The 14211-nt window shown below is 44.3% G+C and overlaps 1 protein-coding gene across 2 annotated transcripts in view; it reads right to left on the bottom strand.

Annotated features, from left to right (window-relative positions):
- Positions 1–5124, bottom strand: part of TNKS (tankyrase) — a 252832-nt gene extending 247708 nt beyond the window's left edge. For both annotated transcript variants that reach the window (XM_088448391.1, XM_088448392.1), the window contains exon 1: positions 4404–5124. In XM_088448391.1, coding sequence (XP_088304517.1) covers positions 4404–4971 — 568 coding nt within the window. In that variant the 5' untranslated portion in view covers positions 4972–5124. The remainder of the gene's footprint in view (positions 1–4403) is intronic.
- Between the last annotated feature and the right edge of the window lie 9087 nt (positions 5125–14211).

Genomic DNA, 14211 nt, shown 5'->3' with positions numbered 1-14211 from the left:
TAACAGGCTGCAGACTTCAAGCATCAGCGTGTCCCATACGAGACTGCCTGCTGTTCTAAAGTAGCAGTCATTTAAAAAGGCAAAATCAACCTGGTTTTGCCTTTTAAATGACTTCTACTTTAGAACATGGGGCAGTCTCGCAAGGACACGCCGATGCTTGCAGACAAAGTGCTGCTGGGACACAACCAGGTCAGTGGCAGACACAGGAAATTTTCACACTAAAATAGAAAATTAACAAATGTTTCCTACAGTATTTCTCAGGGATGTGCACAGCCGAACATGGCAGCAACAAATTGTCAAGAATTGAATACCCCCTGAGAATGCAAAGTGCCCCAGCTCTGTCCTGGGTTATAGAATAACTGTGATTAAATGCTATGGCAGAGATTTAAAAAAAAAAAAATGGCAAGTTAAAAAAAAAAAAAATTTATTATAGGAAAGCTGTGTTAAATAAAACATAAGCAAAATAAATGCTGCAAATTTGATTGATTATTAGACAACAATGCAGATACATGATTTTATTGAAGGGCCAGTAAACCTGAAATACAAGCTGCTTTATACATTTCTAAAGGTAACAGTAATTTGTTAAAAAAATAAATAAAAAAAAAAAGCTATTAGAAAAAAATTGTAGGGTTGAGGAGAGTAATACAGAACAAGTACATTAATCTTACTAAAATAGTGATAGAGAGGTTGTGTCAAGAAGGCCAAACTAAAGTCACAACGAAGATGTCTTGCGATTGGTCCTCCTGCTCACAAACCTTCCTCACTGTCATTTTTAGCAGGAGCTAGAAGAACTATCCTCATTTTAAAAAAAAAAATAAGTCATGTCTAAAAGCGAAATCAATGGACACTAAAAAGGTGTCCAATGAGTTCACTTCAAATTAAAATGTCATGGCACTCTGGAAAAACCTCAATGTTGTGACTGCCTTTATGATTTTGAACTTGAACCCATGTCAATAAACTGTTCATATTGGGTTTCCACCATTCAATAAATCCTGTCAATGGAGTGTTACTATCGTTCAGGAATCATTGGATGGTTCTAAATTCACAGAAGAGGCCTGCAGTAGAATGCTACATACAGCATTTTACCCATGAGGGTGTTATAATTTTAAACATGCAAGTAATGGTGCATACACGGTCAGATTTTGTGTCAGATCTGAACGATAACAATTGTAAAAATCGTTCAATCGTTCATATCTGTGACATGTGGGGCATGTATCGACGAACGATGCGCGTTCCCACATATCAAATACCAATCTCTGAAATCTGATGTGTTTGCAGACAGATTTTAACGATTTCATTCATTTTAATACTGTCAAAAATCGTTCATCAAATCTGACCGTGTGTATGCACCATAAGCGGCACAAGCTCGATAATTAATGGGCGCCCTTAACAACTGAATTACTACATTGGGTGTCCATTAATTATCGCAGCGCCCAAAACAACTGAATCACCCCCAGTAAGCGTCAACCTCACACACCCGTCCCTCTTGTTCTACATTTGTTGCACACACAGTTTTGAGTTTACTGTAGGTAATTGCATTAAAAATACCTAAATTAATATTTTGAATGCTAATAAAAGGCCAGAACATATGACAATCACCTTTAGTAGTGTTTACTTATTATAGGCAATGAAACAGCGTACAACTCTCAGTCAGAGGAAACTGCATGCCGGTCAGTAATTATAAGGTAATGTGCATAACTACAGCCATGGCCAAAAGTTTTGAGAATGACAAGTATTGGTTTTCACAAAGTTTGCTACTTCAGTGTATTTAGACCTATTTGTCAGATGTTACTATGGTATACTGAAGTAAAATGACAAGCATTTCATAAGTGTCAAAGGTTTTTATTGACAATTACATTAAGTTTATGCAAAGAGTCAATATTTGCAGTGTTGACCCTTCTTTTTCAAGACCTCTGCAATTCACCCTGGCATGCTGTCAATCAACTTCTGGGCCACATACTGACTAATGGCCGCCCATTCTTGCCTAATCAATGCTTGGAGTTTGTCAGAATGTGTGGGTTTTTGTTTGTCCACCCGCCTCTTAAAGATTGACCACAAGTTCTCAATTGGGATTAAGACCTGGGGAGTTTCCTGGCCATGGACTCCAGTGTTCTCTGCAGATTTTTTTTCCAGCCGGGTGGTATCAAGAAGTAGCCAGGTGGGGGCCTTTGCAATTATGCGCACGCCAGTATCTCCCTTACCATTCCAGCCTAACAGGTCTCAGGCTGCTCCCCCACTGGCGCTCAGACAAAAGTGCCCATTATGCAGTGCCCCCTGTATTTGTGCCCCCTGTAGTTTTCCCCTTTATGCATTGCCCCCTGCAGTTTTGCTTTGCCCTTATGCAGTGCCCCCAGGCTGGCCCCTTATGCAGTGCCCCAAGGCTTAAATAGTGTCCCTAATGCAGTGCCCCAGGCTGGCCACTTATGCAGTGCCCCCAGGCTTAAATAGTGCCCCTTAGGTAGAGCCCCCAGGCATAAATTGGGCCCCTTAGGCAGTGCCGCCAGACTGGTCCCGGTCGCAGCCCCGAACTTAGCTTATCTTGATCGCCGCTCGCACTCCCTTGCTGACTGGATCTAACTAGATCCAGCAGGCGCGTGGAGCAGGCTCCTCACGCCGCGGGTGACGTCATGACGTCACCCGCATCCTGCTGCCTCTGAAGCGAACGGAGGCTTCTTTAGCCTCCGGTCACTTCAGAGGCCAGCGTTCCACAGCACGGGGCAGGGGTCGGTGGGGGAAAGTGACGGGTGGTAGGCTGTTTCTGCCGGGCGATGCGCCCGCAGAAAACAGCCTGGGGAGAACACTGGACTCAAAATGTTGATGTTTTGTTCCCCGAGCCACTTAGTTATCACTTTCGCCTTATGGCAAGGTGCCCCATCATGCTGGAAAAGGCATTGCTCGTCACCAAACTGTTCTTGGATGGTTGGGAGAAGTTGCTCTTGGAGGATGTTTTGGTACCATTCTTTATTCATGGCTGTGTTCTTAGGCAAAATTATGAGTGAGCCCACTCCCTTGGCTGAGAAGCAACCCCACACATGAATGGTCTCAGGATGCTTTACTGTTGGCATAACACAGGACAAAGACTTTTGGAGGATGTCCAGGTGTCAAGAAGGGCAGCAAAGAAGTCACTTCTCTCCAGGAAACACATCAGGGACAAACTGATATTCTGCAGAAGGTACAGGGATTGGACTGCTGAGGACTGGGGTAAAGTTATTTTCTCTGATGAATCCCCTTTCAGATTGTTTGGGGCATCTGTAAAAATGCTTGTCCGTGGAATGAAAGGCGAGCGATACAATCAGTCCTGTGTCATGCCAACAGTAAAGCTTCCTGAGACCATTCATGCGTGGGGTTGCTTCTCAGCCAAGGGAGTGGGCTCACTCACAATTTTGCCTAAGAACACAGCCATGAATAAAGAATGGTACCAAAACATCCTCCAAGAGCAACTTCTCCCAACCATCCAAGAACAGTTTGGTGACGAACAATGCCTTGCCCAGCATGATGGAGCACCTTACCATAAGGCAAAAGTGATAACTAAGTGGCTCAGGGAACAAAACATCAAAATTTAGAGACCATGGACAGGAAACTCCCCAGACCTTAATCCCATTGAGAACTTGTGGTCAATCCTCAAGAGGCGGGTGGACAAACAAAATCCTACAAATTTTGACAAACTCCAAGCATTGATAAGGCAAGAATGGGCGGCCATCAGTCAGTATGTAGCCCAGAAGTTGATTGACAGCATGCCAGGGTGAATTGCAGAGGTCTTGAAAAAGAAGGGTCAACACTGCAAATATTGACTCTTTGCATAAACTTAATGTAATTGTCAATAAAAGCCTTTTACACTTATGAAATGCTTGTAATTTTACTTCAGTATACCATAGTAACATCTGACAAAAAGGTCTAAATACACTGAAGCAGCAACCTTTGTGAAAACCAATACTTGTCATTCTCAAAACATTTGGCCATGGCTGTACATTACAGCCTCCAAATATAACCATTTCTACACTGTATAACTGAATGCTCTGAACCTGAGCTTCCCACTCACTTACTATAGTGTAGGTGCCTATAACTAACTGATAAGAAATAGAACCCGGTCTATTTACTAAGCAGTGTTAGGAGACAGAGTGAAAAGTGATAAGGTGCCAGCCAATCAGCTCCCAACTGTCATCTCACAGGCTGTGTTTGAAAAATGACAGTTGGGAGCTGATGGGCTGGCACCTTATCACTTTTCACTCTGCCTCCTAACACTGCTTAGTAAATAGACCTGTCAGAGAGAGAGAGAGAAATAGGGCTCAGGCCCTCCCAGTAACAGTGAGTGAGTGGGGTGCAGGAGAGCAGGCTGCAGCGGGCGGAAGGGGACACATGCTGGCCACACACACAGGTGACTAGCCCCAGGGCATCTCTCTGACCTGCAGCGAAGTGCAGCGGGGTAGATTTCCTCCCGGCCATGTCCTTGGCGTTGACATTTCCCGGTTCTAGCAGTCTCCGCACCCGGGACACATCTCCGTTCCTGCATGCCTCGAACAGCTCCCGAAACGCTCCGCTGACTGCACTCAGGGGGCCCCCGGGGCCTATGCCGCTGCCTCCTACTGTCCCGGTGTCCGGGCTCTCAGCAGGGCTGCCGCCGGACGAGATGCTGTTACTGGAGGAGGAGCTGCTGCTGCCGGAGCTGGGCGCCGGTGCTGGGGGTAGAGAGGACGAACTGGGAGACAGTAAGGCAGCGGCTTCCCCTGGCGGAGGGGAGAGGGGCCTGGGCATGAATGCCGGCGGTGGAGCCGCTTCTCCTTCGGGCTGCGACTCCGGGCCGTTGCGCTGGGAGGCTGGTGGCATGTCCGAGCTGCGGGGAGGTAATTCCGGTGAGAGCGGCGGGGAGGCCGGAGCGGCAGGCGGGGGGGTGGTGGATGGGGCCGGCGGCTGCTGTCCCGCTGCTCCGGACACTTGTTGTTGCTGCGAGCGCCTGGAGGAAGCTTCCGCCATGTCCCGTCTGGCCTGCCCGGGGCTCCGTTGCCTGGCTCTGCCTGCCTGGATGGGTGATGCGCGGCGCGATCAGGGTCCTTGCTCCACCCCCTTCGTGCCAGTCCGTGCGGCCTGCAACAACACCGGACGCTGGCACGGCGAGTGACGTCGACAATGAGGGCGGGGCCAGGCGCGGAATAAACAAAAAAATTATCCCAGTACAGTTCCAGTAAGAGTGGGCGTGGCTGTGGGATGGGAGGAGCCATATGTGACATCGGGCGGTGCCAGCGCGTTCCGATTTGTTGGAAAATGTATGGGTGGGGCACAGGGTGCTTAATAAGGTTTTGTTTTTTCTTTAAATCTTTATCTTTCTTTGCTGATTAACATTGGTCACTTCATAACGGGGCAGGGACAGGGGCAGCGGCAGCATTTTTGGGCAGTAGCGGCGCTGCAGCAGTCCTCGGAGCACAGTTGTCCCAGTCACTCACTGACTTCATGTTTCCCTCCAGTTGTGATTATTGAGCTTCTTCCCGAAATGTTAACAAATATATGCTACAACGGGAGAATAGAGTCAGTAATGAAAGTAGGGGCATTTCCAGAGATATATAGATGAGGGGCTTTCATCTTTGTACTTAGGTAATTTTTTCACATTTGTGCTCATCATATTCCAACAATAACATCAATGATTTTTTTATAGGCGCTATCCACACAAATTATACCTTTTTTTTTTTTTTTTTTTACAGAAGACTTTTGATAACGCAATGTGTTCTAGATTATTTACAAACCTTATCCGTCACAAAGGGAAATGAAATAATTCACACAAATACAGATTATAAAATAAATGACAACTTAATCATACATGTATTTTGCCAGTGCAGACTTACAACAAAAACACTACAGCAGCAGTAGGGAATACTTGTAAAATAAATTTGTGACACCCAGTGCAAAACATACCAGTCAGCCAATTTCATACATACATACGGCACCAGCACCCCCAGACCCTTGTGTGCTCTCTCTCCTCTGTCCCCCGGCTGCTCCCCCTCCCTCTCTGCTGAGTTTTATACTATCATCTATTCATACCTCCAATAAATCCAAAATGGCGAATATTTATTTAATATTTGTACGTGCTAGGCCTTAATTTGTTATGGGTGTCTTAGCCATAATATTGACACTATTCGGTGTTATCTTTCTGTTCCCATGTCATAATTGCTCATCTAGCCTTCACCTCTGACTATTGCAGATAAATGCTATCTTGATTTAACTCTTTTTGTTTATAAAAACTTAGACTTGCTGTCTGCTGTTCTGTACACACTGACACATTTAAAACCCATAATCCTCATTGCTAAAATATTAAACAAGATGGCTGCTGCATCAGACACAGATTTGCTTACTTTAAAGAAGAAAGGGTAGGCCTCATCCGCTCTACGACTGAGGCCATTCAACAAATATGGTCTTCTGCAACTCACACAACTATACTGATACTGAATATCATTTTAAACATTTCTATACATTTAATTGCAATAAAAGAAATAGTAAAATACATAAACATGTATATATTCATGAATTGCTGAAGGAATATGTACATCCACTTATTCCTGTGTTATTAGCTCCTTCCTCTGAACTTCGTCAAAACTCTGAAGAAAGTTCATATCTCTCATAAATTACATCATTTGATTTCTTCTTAATACATTGGAAAATCTTCTTGAAGCACTTCACTAATATATAGAAAATCTTTTTACCAATTCTAATGCAGCACATCCACTACCCGACCCAGGGAAGACAGTACGATTACGACATCGTAATCGTACCATCGTTCTCCATCCCCTGCAGTGCCTACACTGAGCAATCAGTCGTTCAGTGTAGGCACCCTCCATCAATCCCGAACATGGTCAATCTGTCGTTATAGGCAGATTGACCAGCATGTTCGGGCGAGGATTGATGTAGGCAAAGGACCAGTAAGAGCGCGCATCGCTGGTCGTTTGTGACATTTGCATGCCAGATTTGTGCCCATTTAACGAGCGATTGAACGATAACGATGTCGTTATCGTTCAGTCGCTCTGTTTAATCGGGTAGTGGATACCCGCCTTAACACTTAAAAAAATTTAAAGTGGGGGCAATTCAGTGGATGTTGCCGATATAATTACAGTTTTTTTAGTCGGAGATGTATATGCCCGCAATTCAATTCTCGGTGATGTGTGTTTTAAGTCGGCAATGTTCATTTTTAGTCGAAGAGTTTATGCCTATTGTCAACCTAATTTTTCCCCTATAGGGGAGAATTCAATTCAATGCGATGTTGAATAACCGCGGGAGGGAGCTCCCGAAGCTATTCAATTTACCGCGCTGTTTGGGCAGGCAAAGGATTTCTTTTCACACCCCTCTGTGGATGCGAGAAGAAATCCGACAAAAGTGCCGGGCGCGTAGCTGTTTTACTGCTTAGTGGGGTGCTACCAGCCGCGCACCTGGCACTTTAGTCAGAGAATGCCGGTTCTCGCCCCCTAACGCCCTTGTTAAGTTGCAAGAACTGGCATTCTCCGACATAAAAGCGTACTGAATTGAATAGCTCCAGGAGCTCCCTCCCGGCGCTATTCAATTCGCGTTTAATTGAATTCCTCTCATAGTGTAAATGGACCAGTCTGACAATTCAAATTCCTGAGAATTGGAGGTTGATACTCTCCTTTTTTTTCTTTCATTCCTGTAGGGGTGAGAGTTTGATTTTTTTATTTTTTTTATTCATTTATTTAAATCTAAAGTGGCTCATATTACTTAAAGTTGCTGTGCTAAGTATCTGTAAACCCTTGGTTAGCTGAAACAAGTGGTTTTTCCAAATCCAACTTAAATCTGGAGAAGATGCCAAATTCTCTTTTTTGCCAATTAAGCCAAACAAAAATACACCAAAGCACATAACGAACCCCCCAACCACAAAAAAAGGTTAGAAGCATAACACATTTCACAACCCATCAAACAATTTTATTGCATATGTAAAAAGTATTTTTTTTAAATACATAAATAAATGGACTGCTCCAGATAACCAAAAAAAAGCTTGCACCTGTGCACAGGTACAGTACTTGCAGCGGCACATACAAAAAGTAAAGACACACACACTTCTATTAAACCAGGTGCAAAATTTACACTAAAAAAGATACAAGTAACCAAGCTTGCCACCAGACAACATATATGCAGTAGCATATTCAAAGCACACACATACACAACAAGAAAAGCAGGTGCAGCATTTGTAAAAGCAAGAGTTTTGCTTGCCATCTGTCCACATGTAAATGCAGAAGCACAAAACATGGTAAAAGTCACAAACTAGACAGTTTTTATCAATGGCGACCAAAAAAAAAGTTGGAAATAGATATGAAATTACACTTAACTAAAGCAGCAAAAAACAAAAATGCCTAACATAACAGTTGTCTACACATAACTAAATTACGTAAATTGCAGCTAGAATAAAGCCAAACATGCCTAATATGTCAGTAGTACATGTCAATTGCAGCAGGAATGAAGGCAAACACGCCTTCTCCTATACAAATTGGGGAAAAAATAACCCACCACACAACAATTACCAAAAGTAGGAAGACGGATACGTCTGATGCTCCAGATTTGCTCCAGACACACTCGAGAGGCACTACTCTGTACAGACCCATGGCTCACCTGAGACTTTACACCATATTTACTATTTCAATTCTTGTTAATGAGACTCAAATTTAATCCAGAGTGTTAAATCTGTTTGACCACTTTGAGCTCATATACTCCAGTACTGCAGAGAGCTTTAGACCTTTTATTTTTTTACTTGTTATCCCAAATGGCTGAAAAGTGTTTTTTTTAATTGAAAATGTCAAGAAATGTGATTTTGTTTTCTGCCACAAAATAATACTTTTTGGTTCTTGTTTTGCCAAAAATCCACTTTTTCTAAATAATAATAAACAAAATTCTATGGGTTTGGTCCAATTAGATGTGAAGGGGGTGACTTGCCATTGCAACAGCATTCAAACACCAGCAAGGCAATTCGCCCCCCCCCCTGGATGCCTGATCTCTCCCCGGACTCGCACATTTTTGTGCACAGCCCTATGGGGCTGCAAACAAAAATTGTGAGTCCGAAGGTACCATAAGTGCAGCATACAGCCAAACTTATTCACGTATGCAAGTAATTTGCATTTATGTGTAGGTTTGACAAAAAAAAATCTATAGTTCTTCAAATTTTCACTGTTCTGATTTAAATGCTTTCTACATGTAGGAAGAATATACCGTATATACTCGAGTGTAAGCCGAGTTTTTCAGCACAAAAAATGTGCTGAAAAAGTACCCCCTCGGCTTATACTCAAGTCAAGTGTAGCGCTGACCGGACGGAGTTCAGTCAGCGCTACACACTGCCAAACACACAGCCGCCGGAGCCGGCAGCTGCGTGTTTGGTGTAATCAGCAGCCGCTGAGAGTCTGTCAGACTCTCAGCGGCTGCTGCGGCTCCCACTGCGGGAGCCATCTTCCGGCTCCCGCAGTGGGTGATGGGAGACACGTCGTCATGACGACGTCTCTCCCATGCAAAGCGGCCGGAGGAGCAGACAGCGGCGGGACCAGGAGCGGGAGTTTAAGGTAAGTGTTTATTTTTTTTTTATTCTTTTCACGTCTCTACTGGGGGGGGGGGGACTACAGGGGGCACTACCAGGGGGCGATGACTACAGGGGGCACTACCAGGGGGCGATTACTACAGGGGGCACTACCAAGGGGCATTATCAGGGAGCGATTACTACAGGGGGCACTAAAAGGGGGGATTACCACTGGGGTAACTACAAGGGGGGGATTACTACAGGGGGCACTACCAGGGGGGGATTACTACAGGGGGCACTAAAAGGGGGGATTACCACTGGGGGAACTACAAGGGGGGGATTACTACAGGGGGCACTACCAGGGGGGGATTACTACAGGGGGCACTAAAAGGGGGGATTACTACAGGGGGCACTAAAAGGGATTACAACTGGGGGAACTACCAGGGGAGGATTACTACAGGGGGCACTACCAGTGGGGGATTACTACAGGGGGCACTAAAAGGGGGGATTACTACTGGAGGCACTGAAAGGGGGGATTACCACTGGGGGCACTACCAGGAGGGATTACTACTGGGGGCACAACCAGGGGGAATTACTACTGGGGGCACTACCAGCTGCTGCCATTTCCCACACTAGGCTTATAGTCGAGTCAGTAAGTTTTCCCAGTTTTTTTGGGTAAAAGTAGGTACCTTGGCTTATATTCGGGTCGACTTATACTCGAGTATATACGGTAGCAGACCAACAAGGCCTATCATTTTAAATTCTAGACAACCTACCACATTAAATGAGGGGTTACTCTTTTATTTGACAGGAGATGGGGGAGATATGGGCTTCATCTGATCACCAGACAATAACTACTAAGGGGGCACATCGTTTGAAAGAGGAGACTACCCTCTTTCAAAACAGGGTACTTCCATTTGTGTGCAGGCCAGTATGGGGGAGATAGGGTGCCCTTCCATCCCATATATGGAAAACGTATGTTTTATGTAGCGCAGGGTAATTTTGTCTGGTGATCACCAGACAATAGCTACTAGTAGAAAACACAGTTTGAAAGTGTGGACTCTAGACTTTAAAATATGGGTGCCCACTCAGTTGCAGCTGTCATTATGTGGGGTGATAAGCCCCCCCAGTCCTCCATATATGGAAAATATGTTTTCTCTGTCGTGGAGTATCCTTGCCAAGTGATCACCAAGCAATATATTCTAAAAGTCCATAACTTGTAAAAGAGATGACTCCTCTGTTTGTAAAAAAAAAGTGCTGTCGTTATTATGTTATGAATCACAAGATAATTGGCAACATGTAACCCTTTACATTAAGTGTATTTCTTTTAATTACAACCATGATGATCTGCGAGTGACCCTTGATGTGTAATGTCCAGCTGCAGGGCTAATAATTTGTCTGAGAAGATGCTAGGTGAGGTTGAGGCTGGAATATTTATGTATAGCCCATTAGGACTGCCAGCAAAGGATCTAACAGGCAGATAATAGTAAAATTGTGGGGTCTTATACATTCCAGGCTTGCCCTTCCCACCACCACTAAATGAATGTTGTGTTGAGAATCAGGATCTTGGTTTATTTGCATTGACACAGAATGCAAAGGAATGGCAGAACTTTGTACAATTCTTGGGAGCCCATCTGATTTTGAAATTTCTTCTTGTGTCTCCCTGCAAACACATTAAGTGAGACTGTTCTATAACATTTTTCCTTTTTGTTTAGAGAAAATTATTTGCCTAAGACTAACTTTGTATGTCATTTATTAATTGGTTGTATATACTTTAAGCATTTTGAGTATATTTTTCACATTAAACTTCATTCAATAAGATTAGTCTTTGTGACTCTTATCTAATCCATATTTCCTGTAGATACGGCTTATCCATCCTTCATATCTGTACTACAAGTTATTATTTGGGAAATTATAAATGGGAATTGTAACTGTATAGGGAAATCAGAAACTTCCTACTTGAATGTGTCGCTCCTGAAATGCTTTTCATGTTGACAATTATTGGAAAAAATAAGAGTGAGTGGGGGTGATACCTGGGGAGTGTAATCATTTCTGTAGACAGACCAAGTGGTAGTTTTTTTATTAACTCTGTGTCAGACCCAATTCACACAGGCTCAAGTGAATGCTGATCTTGACAAAGTTACGGACAGCAGTTAGAGATTAGATTAGAGTATCCTGGAACTAGGTCTGTAACATATCGAGGTAGCGCTGCTGACATTTTTATAAGAAGTCAATTGAATTAGGGGTGTGTGCTTCCCGAGAGAGGAATAGCAGCCTAATTCACCACAGACCAAACTCAATGTTTGAAATATTTTCAAGACATATAGTGCTAATAGTTTATTTCCCCTGCCTTTCTTTTATCTATTTTATTTGGCAATAAGTAAAAACCAAGATGTTGTATACACAGCTGGCAAAGCACATACTCAGTGGTGGATTGGGCCACCAGGGGAATGGGGCACTTCTCAATGAGCTGAACCCCCTCTCTTACAATTGCTATGGGTGAAGGAGGGAGGGGTTGCCAGCTTTTTGGCGGAACACAGAGTAAACAGCAAGGAACAGAGGGCCTGATTCAGAGCCGCTCGTAAGCGGCCGCTCGTTCGCTCCGAACGATGTTCGCACATCTGCGCATGCGTATGGGTCGTAATGTGCATGCGCCAACCAGTCAGTGCGGTCAAAAATCGTGTGTTCGCAAAATTGTGAGTGCCTGCTAATTTGAGTGACAGGATGAGGCGTTTGTGGGTGGTAACAGGGGAAGGTGCTTGAAAACGGGGAGTGGAGATCCAAACGCAGGCGTGCCAAACGGTCAAAACGGGCGTTTTTAAGGGTGTGCATAATTAACAAAGCAGCGTCATCGGCCACGTCACTTGGTTGTCTCTTAGCCTGAACTGTTCGAATGATTGCGGTAAGAAAATCCAACCACAAGCACTGCGAGCAGTTCAGACGCCTTTCGATGTACTCGATTAATCTAATAAATAGCGGAGATGATGTATGATGCGAGCGGCCAGGGGGCGTCTTTACAAAATAGCGAGCGCATGTTTCGTTCGCTCGTTTAGACATAGAGGCGTCAACAGACCGCAAAGGGCAAGCGCTCAATTTAAATTGCCGGCCCCTTTTTCTGAACAAGCGAGCGCAAATAGTGTCCGGCTCTGAATCAGGCCCAGAGCGCAGAGGACAAAATAAAGTGTGATGATTAAACATCACCCTTAATCAGTTGCACTGCTGTGCGGCTGTCTTTACAATATCTGTGCACAGGCTCAGTGTGTCTGCACAGAATGCTGGGAGGTAGGAGGCGGGGCCTGGCACAATGCAACCTAGCAGAGGAGCCTGTCTGACTGGAGCCAGCCAGAGCGCATCATCAGATACACACCCCACAGTCCTGCACAGTTGCACCCTGCCAGTGACCCATGGTTAGTAGCATATCTGACATTTGGTAATAACAGCAGTGGCTCTCAGCAAGCCAGTAAGGAACTTTTGCATTGTTGTATTATAATTGCTAACTCATTAAGATTTATTAAATATGTGCATGATAAATATTTCTCTATTGTGAATCAGGGAAAAGGGAAAGGGAACTACTGCACTAGTAAATGGTAGATTATTAGACCCCGTATTAGAATAAATTCCGGTACTACCAAAGACAATATGGAAAACCATATAAATTGTAAACAAATAGAAGAAAAGGAATTGTCAAATGTTGACGCACAGGTAAAAATAAATGGATACTAAAAAATTTAACATTTGTTAAAAAAATCATGCAGTGAAATATTAAAATTAAATCGGAATAGAAAACGTGACATATAGGAAAGAATAAAGTGAATTAAAATGCACACTGCTACAGTGTATGCCGCAAAAAAGTTATTCGGAATTAGTTTCAATAATTATTGTGAGTTACAATGACTCTCAGTTGAGACTTATGTATTGATAATCAATTCAAACAAATATATGTGTATAGGAGGCAGTTTATATCGGATATCACTATATAGGTAACTGTGTATTCCTGAGGATAGGATAGATATAAGCATGCTAACCCGGAATGGTCGGGAGGCTCCCGAAATCGGGCGGCGCTCCCGGCCAAAGGAAAAGTGAAGAACTCTCCCACAAATGTAAATGTACTTTAATAATCTGGAAATGGAGAAACAGCGGTCTGTGGGCCTGATTCAGCAGCTGCTCCGATGTTTGGGAATCTGCGCAGGCACAGGACCCATTCTACGAGTGTGCAGAATGGGTCCTGCTAACTCCCTCGCAGACTGGCAGCAGACTGTCAGTGATTGACAGTCTGCTGCCATTTGTGGGTGGGGGGGGTGGCGATGCCATCCATTTCCCGAAACGGAAGGTGTGTCGCTGCCTTTGTGGTGGAGGGAAGAGGCCTCTTGCTCTAAACTGCGACGCCCAGCTGCGGGACCCTATGGGTCACCACAGCCGGCCGTTGGTACGCAGATTATCCGATGCTGTGTTGGACAACGTAGCTCGGATAAGTAATGCACAGGAGTTGTGATGCATTACCATATTTGCAAGGATCACACTCCTTGCAGAATCAGGCCCTGTGAGTGAATGCTTTGGAAATCCATGTAGTGCTGCCTTTTACATTGTGTGTATATTTTTATATGTCTCAATGCACACACCTGGGCTTGTGCCCCAACGGCCCCACTACAAGGGAGATGGGAAAGACCTTGGCCCTGATTCAGACCCACTCGCGAGCGGCTGTCCGCTCGCAAGTGGGT

Source organism: Taudactylus pleione, unplaced genomic scaffold (assembly GCF_031769625.1).
Source record: "Taudactylus pleione unplaced genomic scaffold, aTauple2 ptg000454l, whole genome shotgun sequence".
In the NCBI taxonomy this organism is placed as follows: Eukaryota; Metazoa; Chordata; class Amphibia; order Anura; family Myobatrachidae; genus Taudactylus; species Taudactylus pleione.
Note: the sequence above shows the minus strand (reverse complement) of the source record. Positions and strands in the feature narration are given on the sequence as shown.